We start from the raw sequence: 23,799 nt of genomic DNA on the forward strand, positions 1-23,799 counted from the left end.
ATTAACCTTCGGATGATGTGCTTCGCCATGTGGATTCTGCCCCTCCGTATCTTCAATCCGGGAGTCTAGTCTTGGCGAGATGCATAGTTTCAATGGAGATTTAGGAACATTGGCTCGTGGCCTGTGCCTGGCAAGTGAAAATTTGATGGATTGATTGCCGAGGCCGAGGGAGTTGTGGACCGGACTGTGACCATATCATAGCGAAGAGTGACAGAGCAAGAGCTAGAAATGCTTCATACAGGAGAGAGAGCTGGAAGAAGCAATTTTTGGGGAAGAATAGGAAGAAAGGAATTTTCTGTTTCGTGTTCCGAGGGACAAGTCAAACGGCTATCTGGCGTGGCAGGTTGCACCTCAGCACCCAGTTCTTGCAAAACGGGGTATTCGTAAACAAAGTGGCATGGATGAAGTGACTGGCAATGGAACAAGCGACACATTATTCGGGGTTCTATTTGCATCCGTAGTTGTTTCGTTTTTGTATACTTGCACTTCCCTTCGGGAATGGACTTGGTCTATCAGACAGTATTTATGTTCTGGAAAAAGATGCAATTTAGTGTCGGAAATGCGGAAAGAAACTTAGCTGGAGGTAGAGAAAGCTGGAAACAGTTACGTCTTTTATCGCATTGGAGTCATACGGAAACCACATGTATAAATCATAAACCGAGATGTTGGACTTCATAGAACTGGCCAAGAGCATTTGACACATGACGAAAGAACGACTTCAGTAACGACTGTGCATAAAACAACTTGGAAAAAAAAAAAAAAGAGATAGAAGAAGAGAAAACATGCACAAGAAGACTCAAAATCAAAGGGAGAACGGGAGAAAGAAACCGAGGACAGCGCAGCAAAGGATAGGAAAGAGGTCTTCACTAATTGATCTCCCACTCCACCGTTCCGAGAGATTGTCCGTGAATCGAGAGCTTAAGCATACCACGTCCATTGCTCCCGTCGAACCGAAACCTGAAGTTGATCTCCACATGGCAGCAAACTTGTCCATCCTCCACTTTTTGGTCGAACGAAGAGAAATTGATTCCCGCTCTGAAGCAAGATTTCCGTCATCTGTCAAGTCGGTCTTGCAACAAACCCTTGCTTTCTCCATATAGCCCTTGCCAATTTTTCGAAATCATGGTCTATGATTTGACACGGGGGGACACTTCCGGGAACAAGGGGGAGCACGATGTCATCAACGGACAGGCAAAGTGGCGCTCCTGTGGTGACATACTCATCATTCTCGAGGGTAACACTGATAGCTGCTGTTTTCTGTGGGGAGAGCCGTCCTGGGACTCGGAAATTGTAGCCGTATGTAGCAGGCCCGTTTTCCCACTTTTCTATCAAAATATGCGGCCGGTCCCGGTCGATAGATAGTAGTAATGCAATTTTGACTTGGCCTTGGGAGCGGCCAAGCCACCAACGGCAATCAACTCTCAGCCGACCCAGAGTCGCGCTGTAACCGACTTCCACTACTAGGGTGGGCCACTTGGGATCACGACCAGGGATCGGTCGCACCGGGAGATACGACTCGTCAGGCTCCTTGGAGTAGGGGCCGTCCTTAACGCGCCCCGAGCCTTGAGGTTCTACTACCTCTTCGTCGACGCCAGAAGATTCCATGTGTCGTGTAAGTAGGTTGTGAAAAGCTCTGCTGGCGCCATCATGAAAAGTAGAGGGTATCTTTAAAATCAGTTTGCGCAGATCTGCATCGTAAAACAGCCTTGACGCCTTCAGGAAACGTAGGCGCGGAGATTCGACAAGCCTCTCGACAATATCTGGGTTGACATAATCGATGACAATGTACGGGTGCTGGAGGTTACGCCTTATAGCGGACTTGATGGAATTAAGGGTCGATGCCACCACGCGGGGGGTATCAGCAGGGAGGTCGGCCAAGAAGTCGAAATCGAACATGACGTCCAATTCGTGGGTCGGGTGTGTCGAAGAAGAGACGAGGGCGGAGTCGGAGCTTTCAATCATGGCGAAATCTATCATGACGATGGCGGGGGTGAGGCTTCGAGCTAAACGTGAACTTTATTTGATAGGTCTCGATTGGTAGGGAGGATTATAGTCCAGACGGCAATATGACGTGCAGCGAAAGAAGTCCTACTGGACAGTCGAAACTCTTCTTCTGGTTAAAGTACAGATTCGTGCGATCTCCAGATTAGCTTAGGCGAGACCCATAAGCCCTAATTGATGATTTTAATTACCGCTGCCTGTGAGAATTGCTCATTCTTGAAGCTCAACTTTTGACATTCCATACAGTTTACTATGAGAAAACAAAGGTTGGGGCCGGACCCGGAACAATGAAATGTATTGTAAGAGGTGGGTCCCGTCACTAGCGCCCGCCCATAAGACCAACGGGACGACGACCCTCGGAATACCGTGGTATGATCGTTACCCGAGAAAGATACCTAGCCTCCGTATTGTTTTCTGTTGGCTTTTGGTCTAGATGGGATCCGTGGCAGACAAAGAAATAATTTTGTTCCAAGACAAAGCGATCCCATTATAATACGGATACTTTCATCAGGCCTTCATCCTCTAGTCACCAGGCTTTCATTATCTCAGGCGCAGATTCGTCTTGTTCTTTGCTTAAAACACATCCTCTGCCTCTCTAGACCCCCGTGGGACTCCCATGGGACTAGTTTGTCAGCAAAATCAACTTGCCCGTCACTTGCATAATTTGTGCGGTTTTTTTAGTTATATTTTTCAGTATCCAACTGTGGCCGCGGGAATCAAGCAGGCAATCATCATCACCTTGCTCAACCGATCGTTCAACCGATTAACTTTATCACATCTCTTATGATGAAATAGTCGTCATTCTTTGCTTGTTATGGAGCAATAATGAAGCTCAAGAGAATACATAAATATGAGCGTTTTTTCATCTAGATAGAATGCATCAGATCTTCTTCATTGAATCATTGAGCCTAGTGGCATGTAAGGTCGCATCGACGGAGCATGTCCGCGAGGCTGTGACTTCATAATTTGGAATTACACCCCATTAATCCATGGAAGGAATACAAAAGGAAAGAGGCCAAAAAGCGTCCTCACTTCCACATCTTCAAATGAATTTTCTGACGTGATTCCCATTCTGACATACATATTAGCATGTATAAGTTTCGCTTCGAATACGACGATGTCACCATGGATCTGACTTGCTTCTTATGGCCGGTATCTCTTTACCAACACAGATATTCGCAGCCCAAGGAGGCAAGCCAGTTAGAGGCTTGGATCTTGGACAGACTTGGCAGTTTCATAGCGGCGAGGCTGGGAATCCTAATCTTCTTCGAGGCCCAATAAGGCTGCGCTATTTAGCGGTTTCTGATGGAGTACATGACTGGGCGCGCTTAGCGGACAAAGAATTCGCATTCGTTCTCGTTAGGTCGCATCTGGGACAACCAATTGAGAAATCGATAGATAATAATAATAATAATAATATTGTTACTCCGTTGGGCCCATGGCCATCCGGTCTATCTCGCTATCTAGGGGGGGAAACCCTACACGGTGAAAACCCCTCCGCCTCGGTGGTTCATCTCTCGCTCTTCGTATATACCCCTGGAACCTGTTTGCTAGCACCAGCCTCGTTAACCCTCGATCAACCTATTCGCTAGCCGGGATTGGTCGACCACTCCTTTCCGTATCCACCACCTCTTTACTTTTTGTACCCCCTTAGGGGTGGTGAGCAACTGCTCCACGTCTATCCGTCCTTGTATCTCTAGATCGTATCTCACTTCGTTATATGCCATACAGAATGTGATGACATGCCTAGGGTCCTCTTTTCCTCTGTTGCACTTGGGGCACATCGGGGATTCCCATCCTGGCACCTTTACGTAGTGTAGGAAGGCTGCCAGTCCCACCTTGCCTGTTCGGAGTTGTTCGATAGATAATAAGTGCCTTGCAAGTCTATGAATGTATCTTAATACACCGTCCCCAATTTACCCAGGGTACCCCAGGCAGGTACGGAGTAAGAATGTAATCGAACTAAAACAACAAAAGTACAGAGAAGAAAAAGCCAACGAAAAAAAAAAGCCTAGACGCTCTCTGATACAGGTCCCCTCTATGCGCCCTGCCCATTCTAACAAGCCCAATATTTATATCGTAGCGAGCACAGTCCCCAGCAAAACGGCCATTCCTGCAGCGCGCACCCCGCCGCTGATTTCCAGCGCCGACGCAGAGCTAGACTCTCCATTCTCGGCCTCGCTGGCGTTTTCCTTTGTCACGACCTTCAGGCAGGTCAGCTGCGACGAGGTCTCATCGACGGCGCTGCCGTTGCCCGATAGGAAGACGGTCAGGACGGGGGTGATTTTGTAGGCCTCGTCGATGAGCGCTGAGGCGGTGTAATTGGACTGTGTGATATCGTTAGACTTCGTAAGAAAATAGAGGCGAACTGCATAAGCTGTAGGAAAATACATACGTGAGAAGTCTCAACCGCAATCTCAGCCAGTCCGTCCGACTTGGGCGTAATAGGCCAGCATTCGGCCGACGAGTTGCTCACAGACTTGAGATCGCCAAACGAAGTAACAGTGAAGTTACCGAGCCCGTTGCCTGCGCCACCCAGGTTCTTGCAGTCGTCAAGATCATCCTTTTTCAGCTCACGTTCCAGCGCAGAGCACGGGTTGCTGTCCGCATCATCCGCAACCTCGCTGGCCCGCTTGGTCAGCGCGTTGATGCACCTCTGGTCCACTACGTCCGGACAGGTGCCGTATGCGGCGCGAGTGTCGGTCTTGTTTCTGGTGTTACCTTCTAGGTCGGCGCCGTCGAATTTGCTCGAGGGCGGATCGTTGAAGATCACGGCGCAGCCAGACAGGTTACTTGTCTTGACGTCCGATGGCGTTCCCAGGTAGTAGACTGAGGTGAAGGGGCGAGTGGGCTTGTCGTTGTCGCTTCCCGCGCCGCCAGCAGACACGTTCACGCCTTTGACCAGGGAAATGCCCTCTAGCGAGGACGGGGCGTCTATGATGCGAGCCAGCCCGACGCCGAGGAAGGTGTGGTCGTCAACGGTGCATCGGTCGTCGGCACCTTCTTTGGGACAGGAGAGGTCGTTGCAGCCGACGATGCTCTGAGAGAGATCATCTGCTGCTAGAGCAGAAGGCAGTAGGAGAGAGAGGAGCACGAGGCTTGTTGTTGCAGTGAGTTGTACCATCTTGAGAAAAGTTGAAATGAGCTAATAACGAGGGAATAGTAAAGAGAAATGAGGGAGAACTAAAAGATAGGAGCAAAACTCAAGTCGCAAAAAGCAAAATCAAACAAACGGGATAAGGGCCGGATATTAGACAGAAGTTGGATTCATGTCGGGTGCGTGCTAATGAAGCAAGGCTTATGATGGACCTCAGGTGTCATATAAGTTAGTGCAACCCAATTTGGGCACAGCCACGATCTCAAACCCAGAAGGTACTAGTGCGGGCCCCTGTGAAGCGCTTGACTCCTGCAATACAAGTCGATATGTGAGGGCAAATTGGAGACGGGGACTGCGACAGACGGGGCGGAAGATCTTGGCGGCTGAAGGGTCGGGTGGCTTGAAAGACGGCACCAGAAGCCCCTTCGCCCCCTACATGGTGGAAATTGCACGTCTGTGGTAATGGATCAACGCCAGATGCCCTTTGCTGACCACATATGTTGTATTGCTGAGCGCTCGGGTGCCTATTTGTGGACAGGGCCTGCCAGGAACGGACTCAGCCTCCTGCAATGGTGCTAGTTTGCTTTTCCAGTTAGGCAAGTCAGCGCAAGCCAAGGCGCTCGGCTCCGAAAGCTCTTTAGCCTGACTTTCCTCTCTCCTGACTATGGGTGTCCCGAGGTTGTCCAGAACCACAGACGCCGTAAGTGTTGGGTATCCGGACAATTGGGTCCGCTGCCCACAGTACCCCGTTGCGGCCTCTGCCATGGAATCCAGGCATGGAAACGAGGACGGGAAGCTATGGGCTACATTAAAACTCTGATTGGCTTGCTCGAGTCGGGATGTGTCCGATTGTGCTACCATTTGTCGAGCTGTGCCTAGATCACCGGGAGTTTGAGAGTGTGATGATTCCCCCATATCCCCATTGCTGATCAATACATTTGCCCAGCTGAGCAACTGGACGCCTAAGGACTGCAATAACGTCTCTCGGAAGTCGCTTCTGGAATATGGCGCCTGCCATCATGTCAGACGGTGATTAATTTCAACACTGCCAACACGCCTGCAGGCGCCGCAAACGGGCTACATCGTATACGATGAACCCCAGTCCCAACAGCTGTGCGTACAGAATTGATCTCTTCACTTCCCACATTTATATTCGCAATTTGGGGGCCAGACAAGGATTTCGCACCCTTCTGCACTACACTCTCACGACAGGAAGTGCAGAGTGTTCCACAAAATAGCATCCTTCGTCAGGCTGCCAAGCGCCCCGGCCGAACTATGAATCGCAAACCCCTAACTATACCGTTTGATAGAGACACTGTCTCCCGGCCAGGAGCGAGGACCAGACGCCTACTATCTTGGATAGCATGACGTGGGGAATTTGGGGGCCGATCCCATGGGTAAACCGATACAATGCAAACGTGTCGGAAAACGCGACAGTGAGCAGGTGAGAGATGTAGGGAAAGACCAAGTCAGACGAGAGGGATTTAGCGAGATTGATGTTGCTCTTTCCAAGCATATAAAACCAGCTGATTCTCCCCACCATCAGCTCTTTTCTATTTCCAGACCAAAGCAGTCCAGTCACTCTCTTATTCTTTACTCTTTCGTTCAGCGCTCTTCAAGTCGAGAGCCTATCCTCACATTCATTCATTCGCTCATTCAGTTAGTTATTCATTCATTTATAATCCGATTCCACTGCATATTGCATCATGGCTGCTTTCGTCGAAGCAATCGGAGTTATCTCTGGTCTCCTGGGCATCGTCTCCTTTGCCCAGGACAACTTCGGTTCCGGTGAGACTTCCGGATCGACTTACAAGTTCGCCGTTGCTCTCGATGGTCCCGGAGGAACCACCAATGCTGGCGGTGATCTTCCCGATGTGTATGTTCCCGCTTTGTCCTTGTCTCTCATCAGAGACACCCCTTACTAATATGTCTCTAGTCGCGTCTGGAACGATGTTGGAAAATTCGTCGGTATGAGCGTCGACCCCGGCAAGGTCAAAAATGGCAACCTGGGGGAGTACTCGGTTGACCACGAGAATCAGGGAGTCTATTCGCTCTTCTCGGCCAACGATGACGCGATCTGCGTTGCTTGGGTGACCACTACCTGGAGCGACGACCGCGGCGGTAACCAGTATGCCGTGTCTGGCGACTACGGCGAGGCGTGCGGTGGCGTCTGGTTCGAGAGCCACATGTACCCCAATGCCGACGAGGAGTACCAGCCCAAGTGCTTCTGGATCGATGCCAACGGCGACCAGCCCCAGACAGGCTTTCAGGTGCGCTGGCCCGCCTTCTCCAAGGACTCGTTCGACGAAAACGACACCGACCCCCATCGCCTGTGCAACGGCATTGATTTTGGCCTTCGCGAGGAGGAAGACCCCAACTCCATCACCTACCGCACGTCGAAAGATCGTAGAAACAAGCTCCGTGTCCGCCAGCCCCCCCGTCGTCCTGCCTGGGCTGACTCCGAGATCGTCATCAGCGATGCGAAGCAGCACTCTGCCAAGCGGTTGTGTCAGTCCGACACCTCAATGGGTCCTGATTTCGCGCACACCGGCGAGGAACTATTCTGCGACATGGATACTAAGACGCTCTACGCATTCTGCCAGGTCCATGACACCGAGACCTGCTTCGACCTCGACTCGCAGAGCTTGTTGACTCCGAAACACACACAGAGCAACAGCACCATGGGCGGTAACTTGAGACTTGCGACTGTCCACGCCGCTCATCTCGCTGCAGCCCCCGCGAGTGCCTCGAAGAGCAAGTACTCGAGCACTCGCGACTGGCGCAGCACCAGCAAGAAGGCCTAGATCTTGTTGATTATTTAGCTCTTCCTATACCCTGCCAGAGGCCCTGGTTGGGTACTTGTGTGGACCTAGATTTACCTGACATGTATTTGTTTCGCTATACATAATGCATTGCCTCTGGATACAGGTCTTGTATTATTACTATTAGCTTGTTCATTTCTTTGCAATATTACTGTTTTATTATAGACGAGCCTACCTGACACTGCCTCTCGGCTGTACAAATGCTCCATCGTCGCCTTTAAGGCTTCGCAACCCACTTACAAGGGGGTCACGTGCGGGGTGGCTTCATCTTTGTTTGTAAATCAGTCCTCGCCTTCTCCGCCGCTCGCTGATAATGCGATTGCCCCCCTAAATGACCATGGCTCGCTGTTGAAAACCCTGCGGCAGACCCAGAGATAGCACACTTGCCGGCAAAATGCCTTCCCCAAAGAAAGAAAGCCGTCTTATTTAGTATGGCGCAGTCCAACCCCCTCATTTTTGGCGCCACCGAGACATCGGCCTCTACGTCACGAAGCCCATCGTGGAAGCCAAGCAATCCTTCGGCCGAATCTCCATCTATACCAGCGCTTGGACCCTCGAATCGAAACGGGAGACCATCGACGAGTTAAAACAAGAAGGCGTGCAGGTCATTGTTCACGATATTAACAGCCCAAAGGACGTGCGCAAGGCGTACACCGGTTCGTTTTCTCTGAACATACCCTATGCGACCAATCTTCCAATTCTCTCTACTCCATTCAATTATCGCTGTAGCTAATCCCAGTTTTCCTACACTAACACCCCCCTCAATGACAACCAGCGATTGACACCGTCATTTCCGCGCTCGGCCGTGGCGCCATCGCCGCGCAAATCCCACTTATCCAGATCGCCAACGAAGCACCGCACATCAAGCGCTTCCTGCCCTCCGAATACGACAAAGACATCGAATATGGTCCTGCATCGAAGGACGAGAAGCCGGATCAGCAGAAACTCAAGGTGTGTGCGACATTGAAGACGATACGCGAGTCGCTGGAGTACGCGTACGTGGTCACTCCCCATATGCCGATTTTCTGTTCTACTTGGGTCCATTGAAGGATTCGCCTCGCAGCGGGTCGTTTGATGCTGTTGCGAAGAAGGAGGTGTTGCTGGGGGATGGAACGGGAGGGATAGTCTGAGTTAGTGTGCTGAGTAGGTTTTTTTTTTTTTGGGCGCTTGGCTCTGTTCCCGGAAGAAGGGAAGGGGAGCCATTGCTAAAACCTTCCGGTATGATATAGTGTTGGTAAATTCGTCGTCCACACCCTTACGCATTGGGAAGCTGCGCGGAACCGTGCCGTGAAGCTGAATTCGTTTACGACTACGCCGGCGGAGGGAGGACGGAAACTACTGTATGCAGCGAAGTGCTGGACCATTATTATATAACCGTGTACATTTGAAGGAGAAAGCGATCCCGATTGTTGGATAGCGATTCCGTGGTTGACGTTGTGTGCCGAACGGGAGCTAAAGCGACCCGATGGCGATCCCGGAGGAAGCCCCAAGGACCCCTGAAAACTCTGCAAGGGATGAAGCTATCCCAGCATTCCCACCAGAACGTAGGGGTCGGGGAAGGAATACCCAAGCGGAGCCCATTAGGTTTCAGGGATTGAGCTTCCCTCCCTGGAAGATGGCAAAAGGATCATAAACCAAATGATTGCAGGCCTCATTCTCAACCACAAGAAAGTTATCACCCAACAAGCCAGTAGCCCAGTACCATCCAGTCCGCCCAAGCAGAAATCCGAGAGATCAAAACAGAACAGGCTCTAAAAGAACAGAACACCCAACTACAGGACGAGATCCAGGCACTCTGCAAGCAGATCGAAACCCAGGCAGTTAGCCTACACCCAAGGCTGTAGTCCGAAGTCGCCGCAGGAAACACCCTACCGCACACATAATCCCACAGCCCCGGAGAGAAGCCAACTGCGTCCGAATCACCACCGTACGACCGAAAGATGGAAATGACAGAGACAATAACGATAACAGCAGCTTCACCCGATTCCTATACATAGACACTCCCAACCAACACATCAGAACTGCCCTATCAAAGACAGACCCTACCAAGGACGCCCAGGTAGCCGGCATCGGTACAACGAAGACTGGATATGTATTCTGATTCAAAGATGTTCAGTCAGCCAAGACAGCGTGGAGCAATGCCGCGTGGCTAGAGGAGCTAGAAAGTGAAACCAAACTAGTAACTAGGAGAGTTTTTTTATAAGGGCATATCGCGAGATTTCTCAATTTTGACTGGTAGCATCATGCCTTCCCATGGCAGAATATATATTTCTTATTGAGGATGGTGCCACGCATGTTGTCGCATCACTCCCAATTCAGGACTTCCTTGAGGAGGTTCATGGTCTTCCTCAAGGACTTCATTCAACTGACTGGAATAGTAATTATACGTACGTCTTTTAGTTGCCGACCGTCCTGTTGTTGACATCAACTGAGCATGATTTATGATTTGTCCCCGGTAATGCAACCCACTCATGTTATTTGAGACATGGTTATTATATGAAGACAGCCACAAGTTTGCAAGAATGGAACATATCTGAGAGAGAGAACTCGAGATGACAATTATCTAATTAACGAAGTAGCTGGAAGTTGCTCGATGCATTAGGTTTCGTTACATCCCAATGGCCGCGTTTTCCAAAATGTATCGCTTAAATATTGATCTGGTTTATAATGGCTTGAGGGATACCGTATCGAACAGCAAATAACATGTATGTTGTTCACGGCCTTCAGAGCTTTAGCAATCTCCCCTAGGCGGCTTATTTGTATAATCCCTCAAGGAAATCATATCAGGGGTCATGCAAGATACCACCCAAGATCGTATTGTGGTTGATTGTATTCCGTTTAGTACTTGTCTACCGCAATTGCCCTTGCCTTAGAATGCTGCCTCGGACCAATGCCATAGACAGGTATCTATTAGAGTCACCCTGGGTAGACGAATTGTTGAGTGTGACCGTGTGTTATCTACGCTACATAGAAAGAATAGGTTGTGTCTCGTATACCCAGTGGGCCAGAGGTCTTGCTGAGAGCTCTCATGCCGGATGCCGAATGATTTCAAAGCCTCTCCCTACCCCCAGACATCGACTGGCTAAAGTTGGGAGGTGTGATCTCCCAACTGCGTGCGAAGAAATTCAATCAACCAGAACGTTGAGTCTTTTCCCATAACGCAAAAAAGCTCCAGTCAAAACCGCGAAAAGAAAAAGGCAGCGCTGTCAGGAAAGAGAACGAATAAGTTGTTGTTAGGGACTTCTACTCAAACAGCTGCTATGGCTTTCATGAGTCATGATCATGCGGCAACGTTGATTATTCCACTCGTTGCAAGAGGAATGGTATAGCCGTATCTCCATCCTGGAGTTGGCGATCGACGAAATTGGAGTTAGGCGGCTATTGCAATGTGAGGAAAGCGAGATAAAGTGAGCAATAATGGTGATGGCAGTCGACTTATCAGGAGACGCCTATCATCGAGCACTATCACAGGTCTGTTTTCTACCTTGCTCTCTTTTCTGAAATATGCTGCAGCGAAGAAAGAATCAGAAGTCCTAAGGAGGAAAGATAGGAGATTGTCATAAGAAGGGGACTGACACTCAGCACCACATCTAAGCTCTTGAGTGATCTATGAGAGGAAGAGCAAAAGAAGATTATGCCTCATGTTGAAAGTCCTGTACAGAGGAAGGCATGGAAGCTAGAACGTACGAGAAGCCAAGGCAGAAAGAAATGACTCAAATTCTTCACATCAACCAATGAAACTGAGGACACCATGATATGGAATGAGTACTAGTAAAAGAGCGTTTAGTAACTTGATCAAGCCATTTATGGAAAGAGTACTAGACGAAATGGCTCCTATTGTCTGCTCTGTCTGCTCTGGCTGACTGCAGCGTGGCTGTGGGCAGCCCGTTCACAATCCCTGCCTGGGGTCCAAAGCCACGGGGCCGTCAACCCGCGACCCAACCACGAATCTTCCGTTCGTTGGATATTGTTGGTATTGCCTGGTTGAGTTGCTATCGGGATGAACTATGACCTGAATGTATGTAGACTCCAGTTTCTCCAGAGTTGTTACTGTGTTGAAATTGGAACCGGGAGACAGTTGTAGGTGCAAGGAATTTGTAAAGAGATTGCAAATCATTGCAGTAGTTCGTGAAGCCAGTGGTTAGGGACAGTTATTCTGGAGAGGATCGACCACTGACAGCGGATACCTACTCCGCGTCCAATGTCGCACGTCGAGGGAGGCAGGCTGTGTCCGAGGGCGCGCCAATCTGAGGGGCCGAGTTTGGGGCCGGGGCCAAAAATGGGGCTCCGCGGCCCCAAACCTTGCCCCTCTAAGGGGGGGCGCTAAAAGCCTAGAACCCGCATCGGCCCTGATGGCCCCAGAAGAGGTCAGCCAAGCAGAGCATGAGCCCGTTAAGGACCTCAGCGGATTGAACACGTTTGCTTGGGTTGGAAGCCTGAACCGTTCTGTACCAGAAGCCTTGGCGAATCAGTCTGGTTTTTGCCTATCCGATTCCGTAGTCAAGTATCTTTCCTTGAAAAGAAGACGACAACATCTAGAACGGACAGACAACCAGAACCATGAGGATTTACCTAGTATTATGGAAACGGCTACTGAATTTAACATAGGGGGATGGATCCTTTCCATTGTTGCGTGAACATAACTCAATATTCTTGACTACAACAGGTCCGTTCGGCTCAACCTGCGATCAGACCATGGGGCCTATGCTAACATGCAGGGATCTGTATAGCCTTCTTCTCTGTTAGTCCATGCAAAGTCTTGGCCTCAAGGGGTCATTGATGATTGATTTGCATCCTTTATCTGACATGCATTGCGGGCCGGGTTCAACTGAACACCAGAGCTTGTTTCTAACCGCACCCACATCACCTTTCAATTTTAGGGTGTTGACTGTTGAGTCCGTTCTAGAAGCCAAGCCGGGTAAGGTGTAAGACTTCAATTTAATTTACGATTGGTTTGGAGCATAAACCTTTGTTTCGCCCCCCTGCCCAACAAAGGCGATGCGAAAGGAAGATTGTTTCGATTGGACAAAGCAATATAACTCGTGCATCTCAAAGTACGGGCAAAGGAAAAGGACACTCCAAAGTTAGCGGAATAGAGAAAGTATAGAGGCACGAAAAGAGATAAATAGACCCTTCTTCCCGCCTGAAATCAGAACATCATCACTCACATTCTCTCTTATCAGCAGCCTCTAGCATCTCTATCCACTCTTTCAATCTACATTCTTTTATCGGAAGTTCCAGACGAAAATCCCAAAACAGTCAATCATTCAAAATGCAGTTCTTGTACATCTTCTCTGCTATTGCCCTCATCTCCGGCGCTCTTGCCTCCCCCGTCAACCAGGCTCGCGATGAGAACACTGTCCTCGGATACAAGGAACCCTGCAAGGCCGACGGCAGCATCGGCTACTGTGACGCAGGCTACTACTGCAAGGTACATCCGTTTCTGCAAATTCAAAATACGCTGCAAACTCGCGGCTTCTTAAGAGCTCTACTAAAATTTTCAATAGGCAGACATCACCGAGGGTACCGGCAAGTGCTGCACCGAGGGTGCTGGCTGGGCCATGTGCTAAACAGCTCGACCGATATTTTATCGACACTTCGACTTTTGGTCACCGGAGCTAGTCACAGGGACAATGGGGGGATGATTTTTAGAGAAGGAGAGGTTGATTGAAAGTGTACAGTGAAGGAAAGTGTATCTAGTTCGTTGTTTGCTTTCTCAGAAATAGAAGGCTTTGGTTTCGCATCTACTTTCCTTCGTATCAAATTGCAATGGTCTCCCGCTCGAAAAGTGGTTTTGGTAAGCAACTCCCACTAACTATCCTCTCGGATACTATATGCAGCATTCGATTTTTGTCTGGAATAGAGATCATTTGTACCAACAAATTATTCTGCTCGGGGTCTGCGTCGGATATTGCTCAGCCTTTGCCTGTAACATCACTTGCTATGCATCCAACCATGGCTCTATTCATACGATAATCGTTAGTACTCAAATAGAAAAACTGATTTTACAGGATGATCACCCGATAAGCCTTGAATTTCGTATAGTCTGGCATATTCGGCTTCCGCAGAAGAATACCTTTAGCTATCTTCTATGTCTCTGGATGGACACCTAGCCTGAAGCACTGTCTTACCAGAGCTATCAGCCGGGGACTGTCCCGGTCTTACAGTAGTCGTAGAGCTCTAAAATCCAGCTTATCGATACCAGGGGCTTTTTGAATAGCTTAATAAAACAGTGCGTGTTTGATCTTCGCTTCATCGATCTGGGTGTGCCAGGTCCATGGTGGTAGTCGTTCAGGGTCTTCACCCTCTGGGGCTGGTGGGAACGCTGTTTCTCGTACTAAGGCCTCCTTTTCGTCAATAGTAACTGCTGCTCGGCCCTCTGGGCCTTTTAGAGCTGGTGTGATACTAGCTCCACTGGTATTGGTATATCGAAGTGCTTGCCAGCATCTTTCCGATTCGCGAGGGTCTGTCTCCTCATTCTGCGGCCCTACTAGGAATTCCTCCCAGTATTTTCGCTTGGCCTTTCGAATAGCGCTGTAGTAGATGTTCCGGGCTGCCTTGTATTCGCTGTCCTGGATACCCTGTGTCGTCCAGGCCCGCTTTGTTCGAGCGTAGCTTTATCTGGCTTTTTTTATCGCTAGGCCCTACCATCGTTTTGATCGAATTATCACCCGCAGTTTCTTTGCGTATTGATTCAGCACAGTTGTATGACTCTCTTGGATCCAGTAGGCCTCTTGAGCCACTTCATCATATTGGTAAGTATCATCACATTGTTTTTTCCGGCTTGATATAGAGACCTTAGTCTTCAATTAGTATTTCCAGAGTTCCTGCGTCCTCCCGGGTTCTTGCCTGGGGGTTCCATAAGGGACTATGCGCGTTAAGTTCTCCCAGAAATAGGGATCTTGCTTCTAGAACTTTGTTCCAGTTAATATCCTCTATCGCTCTTCTTCGTCGCTCGCTGATCCCTTGCCAGCAGTGGTTCTTGCCGATCCAGTTATCATAGCAGTTGACTATCCGGGTTCTCCGGGTCTTCTTAGCCGTCCTATCTAACTCCCAAATATCTAGAGTTAGTAAATAAGGATGATTTATTAGGTCCGTGCGTGCCTCTATCGCCAGCTTGTTAAGAAGATCCCGACGGACAGCAATTGCTACTCTCTGTTTCTTGCGTTCCCCGGCTTCTAGCCAGTAAATTTGATACGCCCCTTGTCGAAAGTCTGTATCGATATAGGGCTCCTGTAGGCATGCTAGGCCTACCCCTAGCTCTAGCCCTGCTTCTAGTGCCGCAATTGTGACGGCGTATGTCTTGCGGCAGTTGTGCTGTTCTACCAGGATTAGGAGCTATTCGGTTCTGTAGTATGGCTCCGGGGGGTCCTATACTCTTCCATATCTGTTTCGTTCCTGCGGCTGGCTGTTGGGGTTTGCAGCAGCTGAGTTTCTCTAGTCTTTCCCATCGGGGTTCGCGGGCTGGCTGGTACTGAGCTGCTTCTTATTTGCCTGGGCTGTCGGTTTTCAATGTCCACTGCAAAGGCTGGGCTCTGTGGGCGTTGGCCAGCTTGGACGTGATATTGTTTCGGGTTATCTTTTTGATCTCTTCTATCTTTTTCCTGTTTTATGGCTGCTCGTTTTGCTGGACAGTTTTCTGTAGTGGCCATATGCGGGCCCTGGCAGTTTCCGCATTTCGCTGGTATATGCTGGCAGACGGTTTCTGGTCTTGCTATGCAGTCTACTACCTTGCATATATGTTCTACCCCTTCATGGGGGGGCCGGGCATATGAAACAACATAGTTTTTGATTTTTGCAGGCTCTGAAGCCTCGATGACTAAGACCGTAGTATCGGGGGTAGACTGTATCTGGTTCTATCTCCTAGTATTGCTCTGTTCGGTAGCGGGCTCCCCCAAAGCGGATCCCATTTGTAAGAAGCTTGTGAGCTTCTTCTAAGGATCCGACTGTAATCACTATTGTAGATCCTTTTTGATCTTTAAGCTCCTTAGGACTCCTAAGCCATGTAGGATCTCTTTTTAACTGGTAATCAGTTCCCAGCTCAATCTCTTCCCGGACTAGGCCGAGCCCACAGCTCAGATATCGTTTGACTGGGACCCTGTAAATCTTCATCCGATACCATTGCTCTGGCAGTTCCAGTGAGACCACTGTTGGATCAGCTTGGCGTACCGCTGTCACTAGTAGATCTCTGTAGGGTAATAGTATTGATCCGGTAGATCCTTTTTCTAGAAGAATACTGATCGCTCCTGTATTGGTACAACCAGTACCTACTACCCTTATAAAGCTTGGGAAGCCTGTGTTTGCGAGTACACGGTTGATTCCTAGAATCACGTCTTCTCTTACAGCTTTCGGAGCTGATATTCCGCTTTCTCTGCGGAATAGTAGTCTGCGAGTTTCTTTGGGGCTGTTCTTCAATGGCTTGATATTCCCTAAGTTTGACTGTTCTGGCTGTTTTTTGTGGTTGTTTCTTCTGTTTCTTTGTAACTTCTTGCCACTTTTGGCTTCCTGGTTTGGTTGCCATCAGGGATGCTAAATCTGCATATGTTGTTTTCTTTTGAGCTTGGATGGATTGATTGTTTGGCACTTTTTGATCCGATTGTTTCTGGTTCGGCAGCCTCTGATCTGCCTGCTGGGCTGGTTGCTGGGCTGGTATAGTCTGCCTTTCGTTTTGAGGTATCATATTTTGTTGGACTGTTGTAAGCTCCGATCGGAGCTTACCAACTTCTACCTCTAGGATGTTGATGCGTTCGAGATAAAGGTTTTCCCGGACTCGTTGTTGGGCGCTCCAGTTGTTTAGCTCTTCGGCTAGCTGTAGTCGTATGCATTCTTGGCTTTCTTGTTGGCTCCGGGCCTGTCCGATAGCTCTTGCTAGAGCGTGCGTTTTCTTAATTGACTCTTCTATCGATCTGTGCTTGTTTGCTGGTTCTCTTTGCTGAGTTCTATGCAATTTGATTGTACTATGCGTTTCGCTCGTTCGGCTGGATGCCCTGCTTGAGCTCCTGGTTTCTGGCGGTTCCTGGCTCTTCGATTGGATCGACAAGGATTGTTCTAGCTGGTTTAAGGTTGTATTAGGTGTATGTCGCCCTGAGAGCGTCGGTAGCTGGGTGTTGGAATGTCTGGTCCCCGCAGGGTCTCTGGGGATTGAGAGACCACGTATCCCGCTCGCGGAGTTGACGTGTGCGATGCACCACCACCATGGGGTTCTGGGACCTCCATGGCAGTTTATTGGGGCCTAGAGGCCCCTGCGGTTCGAATGACGCGAGAAAAAGACGTGTTTTTGATGGTTGCTGATTTTGATGCTCCGGGCGCATTTTTGATTGCGTTTGGGAAAAGGGATTGCTGTGAGATATCTTAAGGGCGTAGTAGAATATAGCAAGTCCGGAGAAAGCTCAAGATGCAGCTGAAAATGTCTCCGGGCCAAGGGCTTTGTGGCAGTGACAGAAGGCCCTATTCGGCGTTTGGACAGACCTCCCAGAATAGATTGACCACGTAGTCTGTGTTGATCCAAATAAATCGAACTATTCGGTAAGCTAGCCTGGGAGTGTTGAACATCGCAAATCAGATCATCAGATAAGGTTGCATCTATACCCCGTCTTCCTAAAGCGATATAGACCGCTTTGCGGAAAAGGTTGCCTTGCGGCCTGACCGTCGCTGCCTTGCCGCCATATCTTGTCTTGCCACCAGCTTCCATCCATTTGCATGGTCAGGGAAAAGTTTTGGGTTTGTGCTAATGCAGGCCCGCAAAGCTACAATTGCAAGGCCAATCAGCATAGAGCTTGACCGCTCACCGAGCGCGTAAGTGGCATGGATGCTCAGTCCCAGCGATCAGTATGGGGCTTCAGAAGGTTCAAACATTCTTGTGACTGCAGCAGCCTTAGTACTATCCAGGGAACTGTGTTGATCTTGTTCTCCTCATTTTCTTTTCTGTATTTTTTTTTGGGGGGGGGGGGGGACATTGCAAAGAAACCTCGGTTACGGTATCGGTTTGGTTATCTAGGTACCCCATGGATGTTTAGCTTGTTTATCTCAAGATTTGCTCTATACAGTTTGCTGTAAGTATCGTCTTTCCAGTGAATTCTTTTCTCATATGCTTGATATCATGGAAATTATTGAAACTAGAAATAACTATATACCATTTTTATAGGATAGGTTAATGGAATTACCATTCAACTAACACTCTTCAAGATTTCAATTATTCCATAAACATTGGTAAATTGCTAACTCCACAGCCCTTGACTCTGTAGTCAAAACAACACCAGCCTCCGAAAGAAAGAAAATATACAGTTTAATGCAAAGTTGAAATCCAAAATGCCACCCATGATATAATTTATCCTCCATGCTTTACTCCCATCACTCCAAACAATCTCCAACATGCAACCGCCCACACTTCACGCACCTTGTCTTTCGCGGGGACACAAAAGCAGGCTCTGGTGTTGCTCGCTTAGCTTTCGGTCCAGCTGGCCATCGAGTTGTAGGAGAGGCGGCCGCAGGGGCTTGTTTACTTTTCGTAAATTTCGTCGCTCTAAGCTGCGGCGCCGGTTCTATCGTACCTTGTACTATGCTTGCCGATAGCATCTCCCTAATGGGGTCGGACTTGACTGGTATCTTTTGAGCTGGCGAGCTTTGGCGGGGCATGGGCAAGGTAGGAAAAGTATCTAACCCGGGAACCAGCGTCGCTGACCGTGAAACAGGCTGACCTGGAGAAAAATTCGGCGTCCGGAACCGGGGCCGGCTTTCTGCGACAGGGTCTGCATGGCTTTCATGACCACTGGAAGATCCGTCGGAGCTTGATTCAGATCCTGATGGGTTGAACTCGTTCTGGTATGACTCCGGTCTTCGAGCGGTTCTGCGGCGTCTGTTGGATCTGGGAGGATCGGGGGTAGGGCTCCGTTGGGCTTGAATTAAGCCCCGAGCTTGGAAGTTGCATGTTTGAGTTTTTGGGCTGGGGGATCGAGACCAGGGTAGTTGCTCATGTTTCGACAGCGGGCTCAATTGGCTCGAGGAGAACGCTTTGATTTCATCGGTGATTTCATCGCGCAGCTGGCTTCTTTCACTGGGGGTATTTGGCAGAGAGTACGGTGATTCCTGGCGTGTCTGGCTTATTGGACTGGGGGTTTGGGGCCTGGATGGCTGCTCGATAGAAGGATGGATGTCAGTGTGGATCCGTGGGCGGGGTGACAGCGGGAGCGAAGCAGGTCTGTACGAGGGTGAGCTTCGTACTCGTTGAAGAGGGTCGTTGGTTCTGGTTGGAGTTCTGGCGAAGGTCTCAATGTCCGTGGTTTCATTTTGAGCCGGTGATCGCGGGACCAATTCATTTGAACTCACCCACTCAGGCTGAGTCTGTACTGGTGAAAAGTGAGGGCGAATATCCGAATTGTTGGATTCAAGGGCAGACAAGGTTGAGCCCAAGCCCATATTAACGCGATTACCGATAACCGTCATTGAGGGCTTATTGTCCATAACCATCTCGGTGTGGCCGAAGAGATTCAAACAGAGATAAATGACCGCCCATTTCTTCAGAAGACCGTGGAACCAGACAAAAACTGTATACCACAACTGGAGTTCTCCTCGGCTGGAGTATGACAAAAATTCAGTGGGCACGCCCCCGAGTATTTTGAGCCTCTCGCTTCTTTTGCGTGGACTGCCAAATTATCATTGTGAGCGCAGCGTCAAGACAAAAGGCCAGAATCAAGAATGCCAATGCATGGCTACTGCGGGCTACAGAGGTCAGATTCCCCCATTCAATGGCGATGTTCAATATATTTCTGAACCTCATTCTCGCGGCTTGTCGTGCGCACTTGACGTAGTAGAATAAACGGTGTGCAAAGACAGCGGACTCGGGGGTTGTACGAAGGGGTGGTTCGAATGCGTCATGACCAACATAGCTCTTCGCCGTGCGGTATCCATTCTCCAATGCCCATCTTTCTAGGAAGCGCGCGGCACACTCTTCGTCGTAGAACGCAGAATCTGTCGGCTGTGCTTGTTTGAAAGATCCGCTGAACTCGGGTTGTTGGAGAAGTGACTTCGGACAAGCTATAGCCCGAGCGGCATATTGCCCCAAAGACAGCCCCATTCTCGGTTCTTGCTGGGTGTTTTCACCACGAGAGCTTACTCTAAGGGACATCCTGAATCGATGAACGGGTTGGTAAATCATTGCAAATCCAATGATGTTATTGAAAGAGACCAACAGGCGATCCAAGAAACGACGAGGCCAAAAGACATTGGGATCAACGAGCACAACGATATCCGTTTCAACCATCTTGATGGCCTCGCTAATCATGTCGCATTTGCGAGTCTCTTCTGTGTCCAGCAAGTAGATTGTGGTCTCTGGGAAACACTTCCGGAACCTGTTCACCATATCCTCTGTCTCTGCAAACTCACTATTGGTCGTCACAACGATGGCCTCTCGTACTTTGTTCAACAAGCAGGATGTCAAGCATTCTTCGACTCTTTGTCGGTCGGTATCAGTGGTCGCGATTATTGTAGTACAGTTCCTTTTCTTCGGCTTCATGACGTCAGGACTCTCGTGCGTTTTGAAGAAGTAAAGAAACACACCCCATTGCGATATGAGGCGGAAGACGCTGAATCCAACCACAATGTAAGATATCACATGCTCTGGTGCTGAGATGAGATGCCAAAGGCGACCGGTGATGCCATCCGACGGCCCCGAATGGTAAACTTCGTAGAGGTTATCGCGAAAGTCGCAAGGATATCCGGATGTAAGCCAAAGAACGGCAATAAAAACTCCCTTTACCGGCGATCCAAGGCCTCGGATATTGCGAATACCGTTGATCAGGATATACAAGACTATATTGAGCACCGTGCGATAGACGATGAAGACGATCTTCTGAGGGTCCTTTTCTAGTCTAATAGCTTCGATGAAATCAGTCAGGTTGAATTGCCCGGAGACGGCAATAAGAAGAAGGGTGAAATTCAGTAAGTGACGCGAAAGACGAGACATCGTGCCAAAGCAAATCTCACAAGATCGGAGAAAAGGGTAGGAGAGGTGCTGCGAAGACGAAAGAACTCATCATCTTAAATTCTGGATGTATCCATCTATTTAGATTTTCGATGTTAGGCCTAAATCTTTGTAGCGATTGATGACAAAGAGCACGTTTCATGGCACAAATGATGCCATGAAATATTTTTCTCCGTCTATGCAATACCGATGAAAGCGAGCTACCCAGTGGGTGAAAAAGATGCAGTGACCAAACGGGTGGCCCAAATGCCCAATTCGTGGTTTACAATGAAATCTAACGACCAAACATAGTCTTTACAAAGAACGCTCACAAGTAGTATTGTCGCAAGTATTTGATGGAAGAACAAAGACAAGGGATCAACAAACTGGGATCATTCAAGCTAAACCACAGCCGGTCATCAACGCTTTGTGTGAACAGACATTCTTTGGGTCAAGCTAGGTATTAAAAATAGAATAGACATTCAAACTGCCTTGGAAGAAATATTCTGGAATTTTCACTATTAGCCCAAGTCCACTCGATGCTGAATTATACTGCACTGGATGTGCCATTCTGCGAAGCTGTTATGAGTGCTACATGGTGGTAGAGCTCTGATAGCTGGCTAGGAGACTTCTCTCTCTCATTTCATTTTGCTCATGCAATAATGGTCTCTTTCGTTTATTGGTACAAAAAAATAAGAGCAATCGCGGTTTTAGATGAACTACTTCCTTGTCTACACATTATGAATTTTCTCTTCTTTGCCACTTTGGAAGTGAGCAAGGAAATCCCGATTTTGTCTCGTTCTTTGTTTTCTTCTACCAACCCTGTTCTCTAGAGCTCATCTCGGGTGCATAATGGTACACAATCTCCTCAGCAGAACGTCATTTCAATATCCATCATCGAAGGCCAAAAGTGGTTCGTCAATCCGTGCCTGAGCTAAAAACTTCCCCAATAATGCAAATCATAATCCACACCATTAGGCCTCCACAACGGCTTTGGGGTATAAACTGGAATGGGCACGTCGGCTGCAACGACAATCAGAACCTGAAAACGCACAAACGACATCGAAAAAGCAAATAAAACTTACTTCCGTATCCGGTGCTGGGTGCCGCCCAGGTCGGGCTCGACGGTGCAGTCCACCCGGTCGGCGATGCAGTAATCGTATACGTGCTCGTATAAGCCTGGGGAGTAGTGGTTGGACTCCATGACTTGATCCCGTTGTCCTTGTTGTATGAGTCGTCTCCTGTGCCATAGATATTGCTGATCTTGTTGGCCACTTTAGTGCCGGATTCAGTCCATACGGAGAAGTCTTCAACGGTTACGTTCGTCGCGTAGGTGAGATCGTTGGCAATTAGGTAGAGCGGTGGACGTTTCAGACCGTCGGCGACAGAACCTGGGTTTTAATTTAGTGCTTGGGTAAAAGAATGCGAGAAGGCAAGCTGATATACCAGTGAAGTTTCGGAAGACAAGATTGCTCAGAGCGACGGCGCCAGTGTCGGGTTCAAAGGTGTTCTGCCAGTATTGGTTGACGCTAAGACCATAGAGACTTGCCTTGGAGCGGAAATTCTCGAAAGTGATATTCGTGACGTAGCCTGATCCGCCAGGATAGGTCTTGATGAAAGCGATGTTGTTGCCTTGAATAATATTGATGTTTCGGGCGAGCTTTGATTGATCTTAGTCTTCTATCGTCAGATAGGGACATACAAAACGTACGATATTCGATATCTCGGCGGATATATTCAAGCTTCCAATAGAAATCCCCGAACCCGCTTGGTTACAAACCAGGTTCTCTACAAGGGCGTGATGAGAGGGGCTTTTCACAGATACACACTCGTCGCGGTTGGTCACCTGTTTCCGTTAGCTGATTTTCCCGCGGAGTTCGAACTTGCTCCCTACCTCATTATCGTGAATGTAGTAGTTCGTTCCAATTGCGTCGATACCATCGTAGCTACCCAGGTTGCCTCCGCGGATAGTCAAATGGTATGCCTCCACATTGACCGCAAAGTCAAGAATAATGTGGAACTTTGGACTGTCCACGAGAATCAAGTCGTGGACTGAAGCATTTATCGGCGAAATCAATCTGACGAGACGAGGGCGATCCGTACTTTCATAATGTTCAGCACGCGCAATCTCAGCCAACTCATCACCTCTAGAAGACTTACTTATTCAGATTTCTGTACAAGTATCCCTGGCCCTGGAACGCACCTCGGCCATTAGAGGAATAGAACTCAAAGTCGACCGCTATCTCCGGAGTTAGTGGACGGAATTCCACTATTCTTTGAGAAAGCTTACCATTGACAATAACAAGGACATCTAACAAGAACTTATGGTCACCCTCCCCGTTGATGGTATCGTTCAATACATCCACGCCGGCAAAGCCTTGGAGAATCAACCCACGTTCAATGTTCCAGTCCCCTCCATACGCGGCCGTAACCAGCCCATCGAGTTGGAATGCCCAGTTTGTGGCATTGCTCAACACCACGCCCCGATTAATGAGGTATTCTCCTTCCGGAACAACCAGTCTGCTTCCCTCGTGACGACGAACACAGTTATTGAAGGTCTTTTCCAATGCATCCGAAATATCTGTGCTATTATCTGCAACTCCGCCGTAGTCGAGAATGTTGCACTCTGTTGTCTTCTTCGAAAGATCGGTTGTTGGGCCGACACGGCCTATGAGTTGGCCGGAGATAGGGGATAAGAACAGAAAGAGAGGAAGGAGTCTCATTGTGACTCAAAAAGAAATTTTAATAGCCTGTTGATACACTTGAGATGCTACAGATAGTTGTTGCTTTTAAGCATCGTGAATGTGTCTTGCCAATGTCTTAATCAAATGTCGACATTTTGCTCCACTCAATGTGGATCCGATGCTATACAAATGATAAGGGAGACTGAGCCTCTTTTGTCCGAGTTAAGATGATGTAAC

The 23,799-nt window shown here is 48.8% G+C and overlaps 9 protein-coding genes across 9 annotated transcripts; 3 read left to right on the forward strand and 6 right to left on the reverse strand.

Annotated features, from left to right (window-relative positions):
* Positions 1-1,059: 1,059 nt before the first annotated feature.
* On the reverse strand, positions 1,060-1,977 carry KD926_006929 (uncharacterized protein; the record flags this gene model as incomplete). Its single annotated transcript, XM_053099950.1, has 1 exon — positions 1,060-1,977. One exon carries the CDS (start codon positions 1,975-1,977, stop codon positions 1,060-1,062), a length of 918 nt encoding a protein of 305 aa, XP_052956334.1.
* Positions 1,978-4,073: 2,096 nt separating this feature from the next.
* On the reverse strand, positions 4,074-5,125 carry KD926_006930 (uncharacterized protein; the record flags this gene model as incomplete). Its single annotated transcript, XM_053099951.1, has 2 exons — positions 4,074-4,328; positions 4,397-5,125. 2 exons carry the CDS (start codon positions 5,123-5,125, stop codon positions 4,074-4,076), a joined length of 984 nt encoding a protein of 327 aa, XP_052956335.1.
* Positions 5,126-6,804: 1,679 nt separating this feature from the next.
* KD926_006931 (uncharacterized protein) lies at positions 6,805-7,902 on the forward strand (the record flags this gene model as incomplete). The annotated part of the gene is made up of 2 exons (XM_053099952.1): positions 6,805-6,974; positions 7,035-7,902. 2 exons carry the CDS (start codon positions 6,805-6,807, stop codon positions 7,900-7,902), a joined length of 1,038 nt encoding a protein of 345 aa, XP_052956336.1.
* Positions 7,903-8,314: 412 nt separating this feature from the next.
* On the forward strand, positions 8,315-9,764 carry KD926_006932 (NAD(P)-binding protein; the record flags this gene model as incomplete). Its single annotated transcript, XM_053099954.1, has 5 exons — positions 8,315-8,339; positions 8,391-8,576; positions 8,696-8,915; positions 9,150-9,260; positions 9,620-9,764. The coding sequence occupies 5 exons, from the start codon at positions 8,315-8,317 to the stop codon at positions 9,762-9,764; spliced, it is 687 nt and encodes a 228-aa protein (XP_052956337.1).
* A 3,428-nt stretch (positions 9,765-13,192) lies between these two features.
* On the forward strand, positions 13,193-13,490 carry KD926_006933 (uncharacterized protein; the record flags this gene model as incomplete). The annotated part of the gene is made up of 2 exons (XM_053099955.1): positions 13,193-13,351; positions 13,428-13,490. 2 exons carry the CDS (start codon positions 13,193-13,195, stop codon positions 13,488-13,490), a joined length of 222 nt encoding a protein of 73 aa, XP_052956338.1.
* Positions 13,491-14,141: 651 nt separating this feature from the next.
* On the reverse strand, positions 14,142-14,571 carry KD926_006934 (reverse transcriptase; the record flags this gene model as incomplete). Its single annotated transcript, XM_053099956.1, has 2 exons — positions 14,142-14,501; positions 14,569-14,571. The coding sequence occupies 2 exons, from the start codon at positions 14,569-14,571 to the stop codon at positions 14,142-14,144; spliced, it is 363 nt and encodes a 120-aa protein (XP_052956339.1).
* Positions 14,572-18,270: 3,699 nt separating this feature from the next.
* KD926_006935 (uncharacterized protein) lies at positions 18,271-19,386 on the reverse strand (the record flags this gene model as incomplete). The annotated part of the gene is made up of 1 exon (XM_053099957.1): positions 18,271-19,386. One exon carries the CDS (start codon positions 19,384-19,386, stop codon positions 18,271-18,273), a length of 1,116 nt encoding a protein of 371 aa, XP_052956340.1.
* A 124-nt stretch (positions 19,387-19,510) lies between these two features.
* KD926_006936 (uncharacterized protein) lies at positions 19,511-20,881 on the reverse strand (the record flags this gene model as incomplete). Its single annotated transcript, XM_053099958.1, has 1 exon — positions 19,511-20,881. One exon carries the CDS (start codon positions 20,879-20,881, stop codon positions 19,511-19,513), a length of 1,371 nt encoding a protein of 456 aa, XP_052956341.1.
* Positions 20,882-21,812: 931 nt separating this feature from the next.
* KD926_006937 (putative rhamnogalacturonase) lies at positions 21,813-23,601 on the reverse strand (the record flags this gene model as incomplete). The annotated part of the gene is made up of 7 exons (XM_053099959.1): positions 21,813-21,901; positions 21,964-22,269; positions 22,325-22,538; positions 22,590-22,724; positions 22,773-22,980; positions 23,039-23,117; positions 23,169-23,601. The coding sequence occupies 7 exons, from the start codon at positions 23,599-23,601 to the stop codon at positions 21,813-21,815; spliced, it is 1,464 nt and encodes a 487-aa protein (XP_052956342.1).
* Positions 23,602-23,799: the final 198 nt, after the last annotated feature.

The sequence above is a fragment of the Aspergillus affinis genome, assembly GCF_023601865.1.
Source record: "Aspergillus affinis strain CMG 70 chromosome Unknown NODE_39_length_258944_cov_87_149177, whole genome shotgun sequence".
In the NCBI taxonomy this organism is placed as follows: Eukaryota; Fungi; Ascomycota; class Eurotiomycetes; order Eurotiales; family Aspergillaceae; genus Aspergillus; species Aspergillus affinis.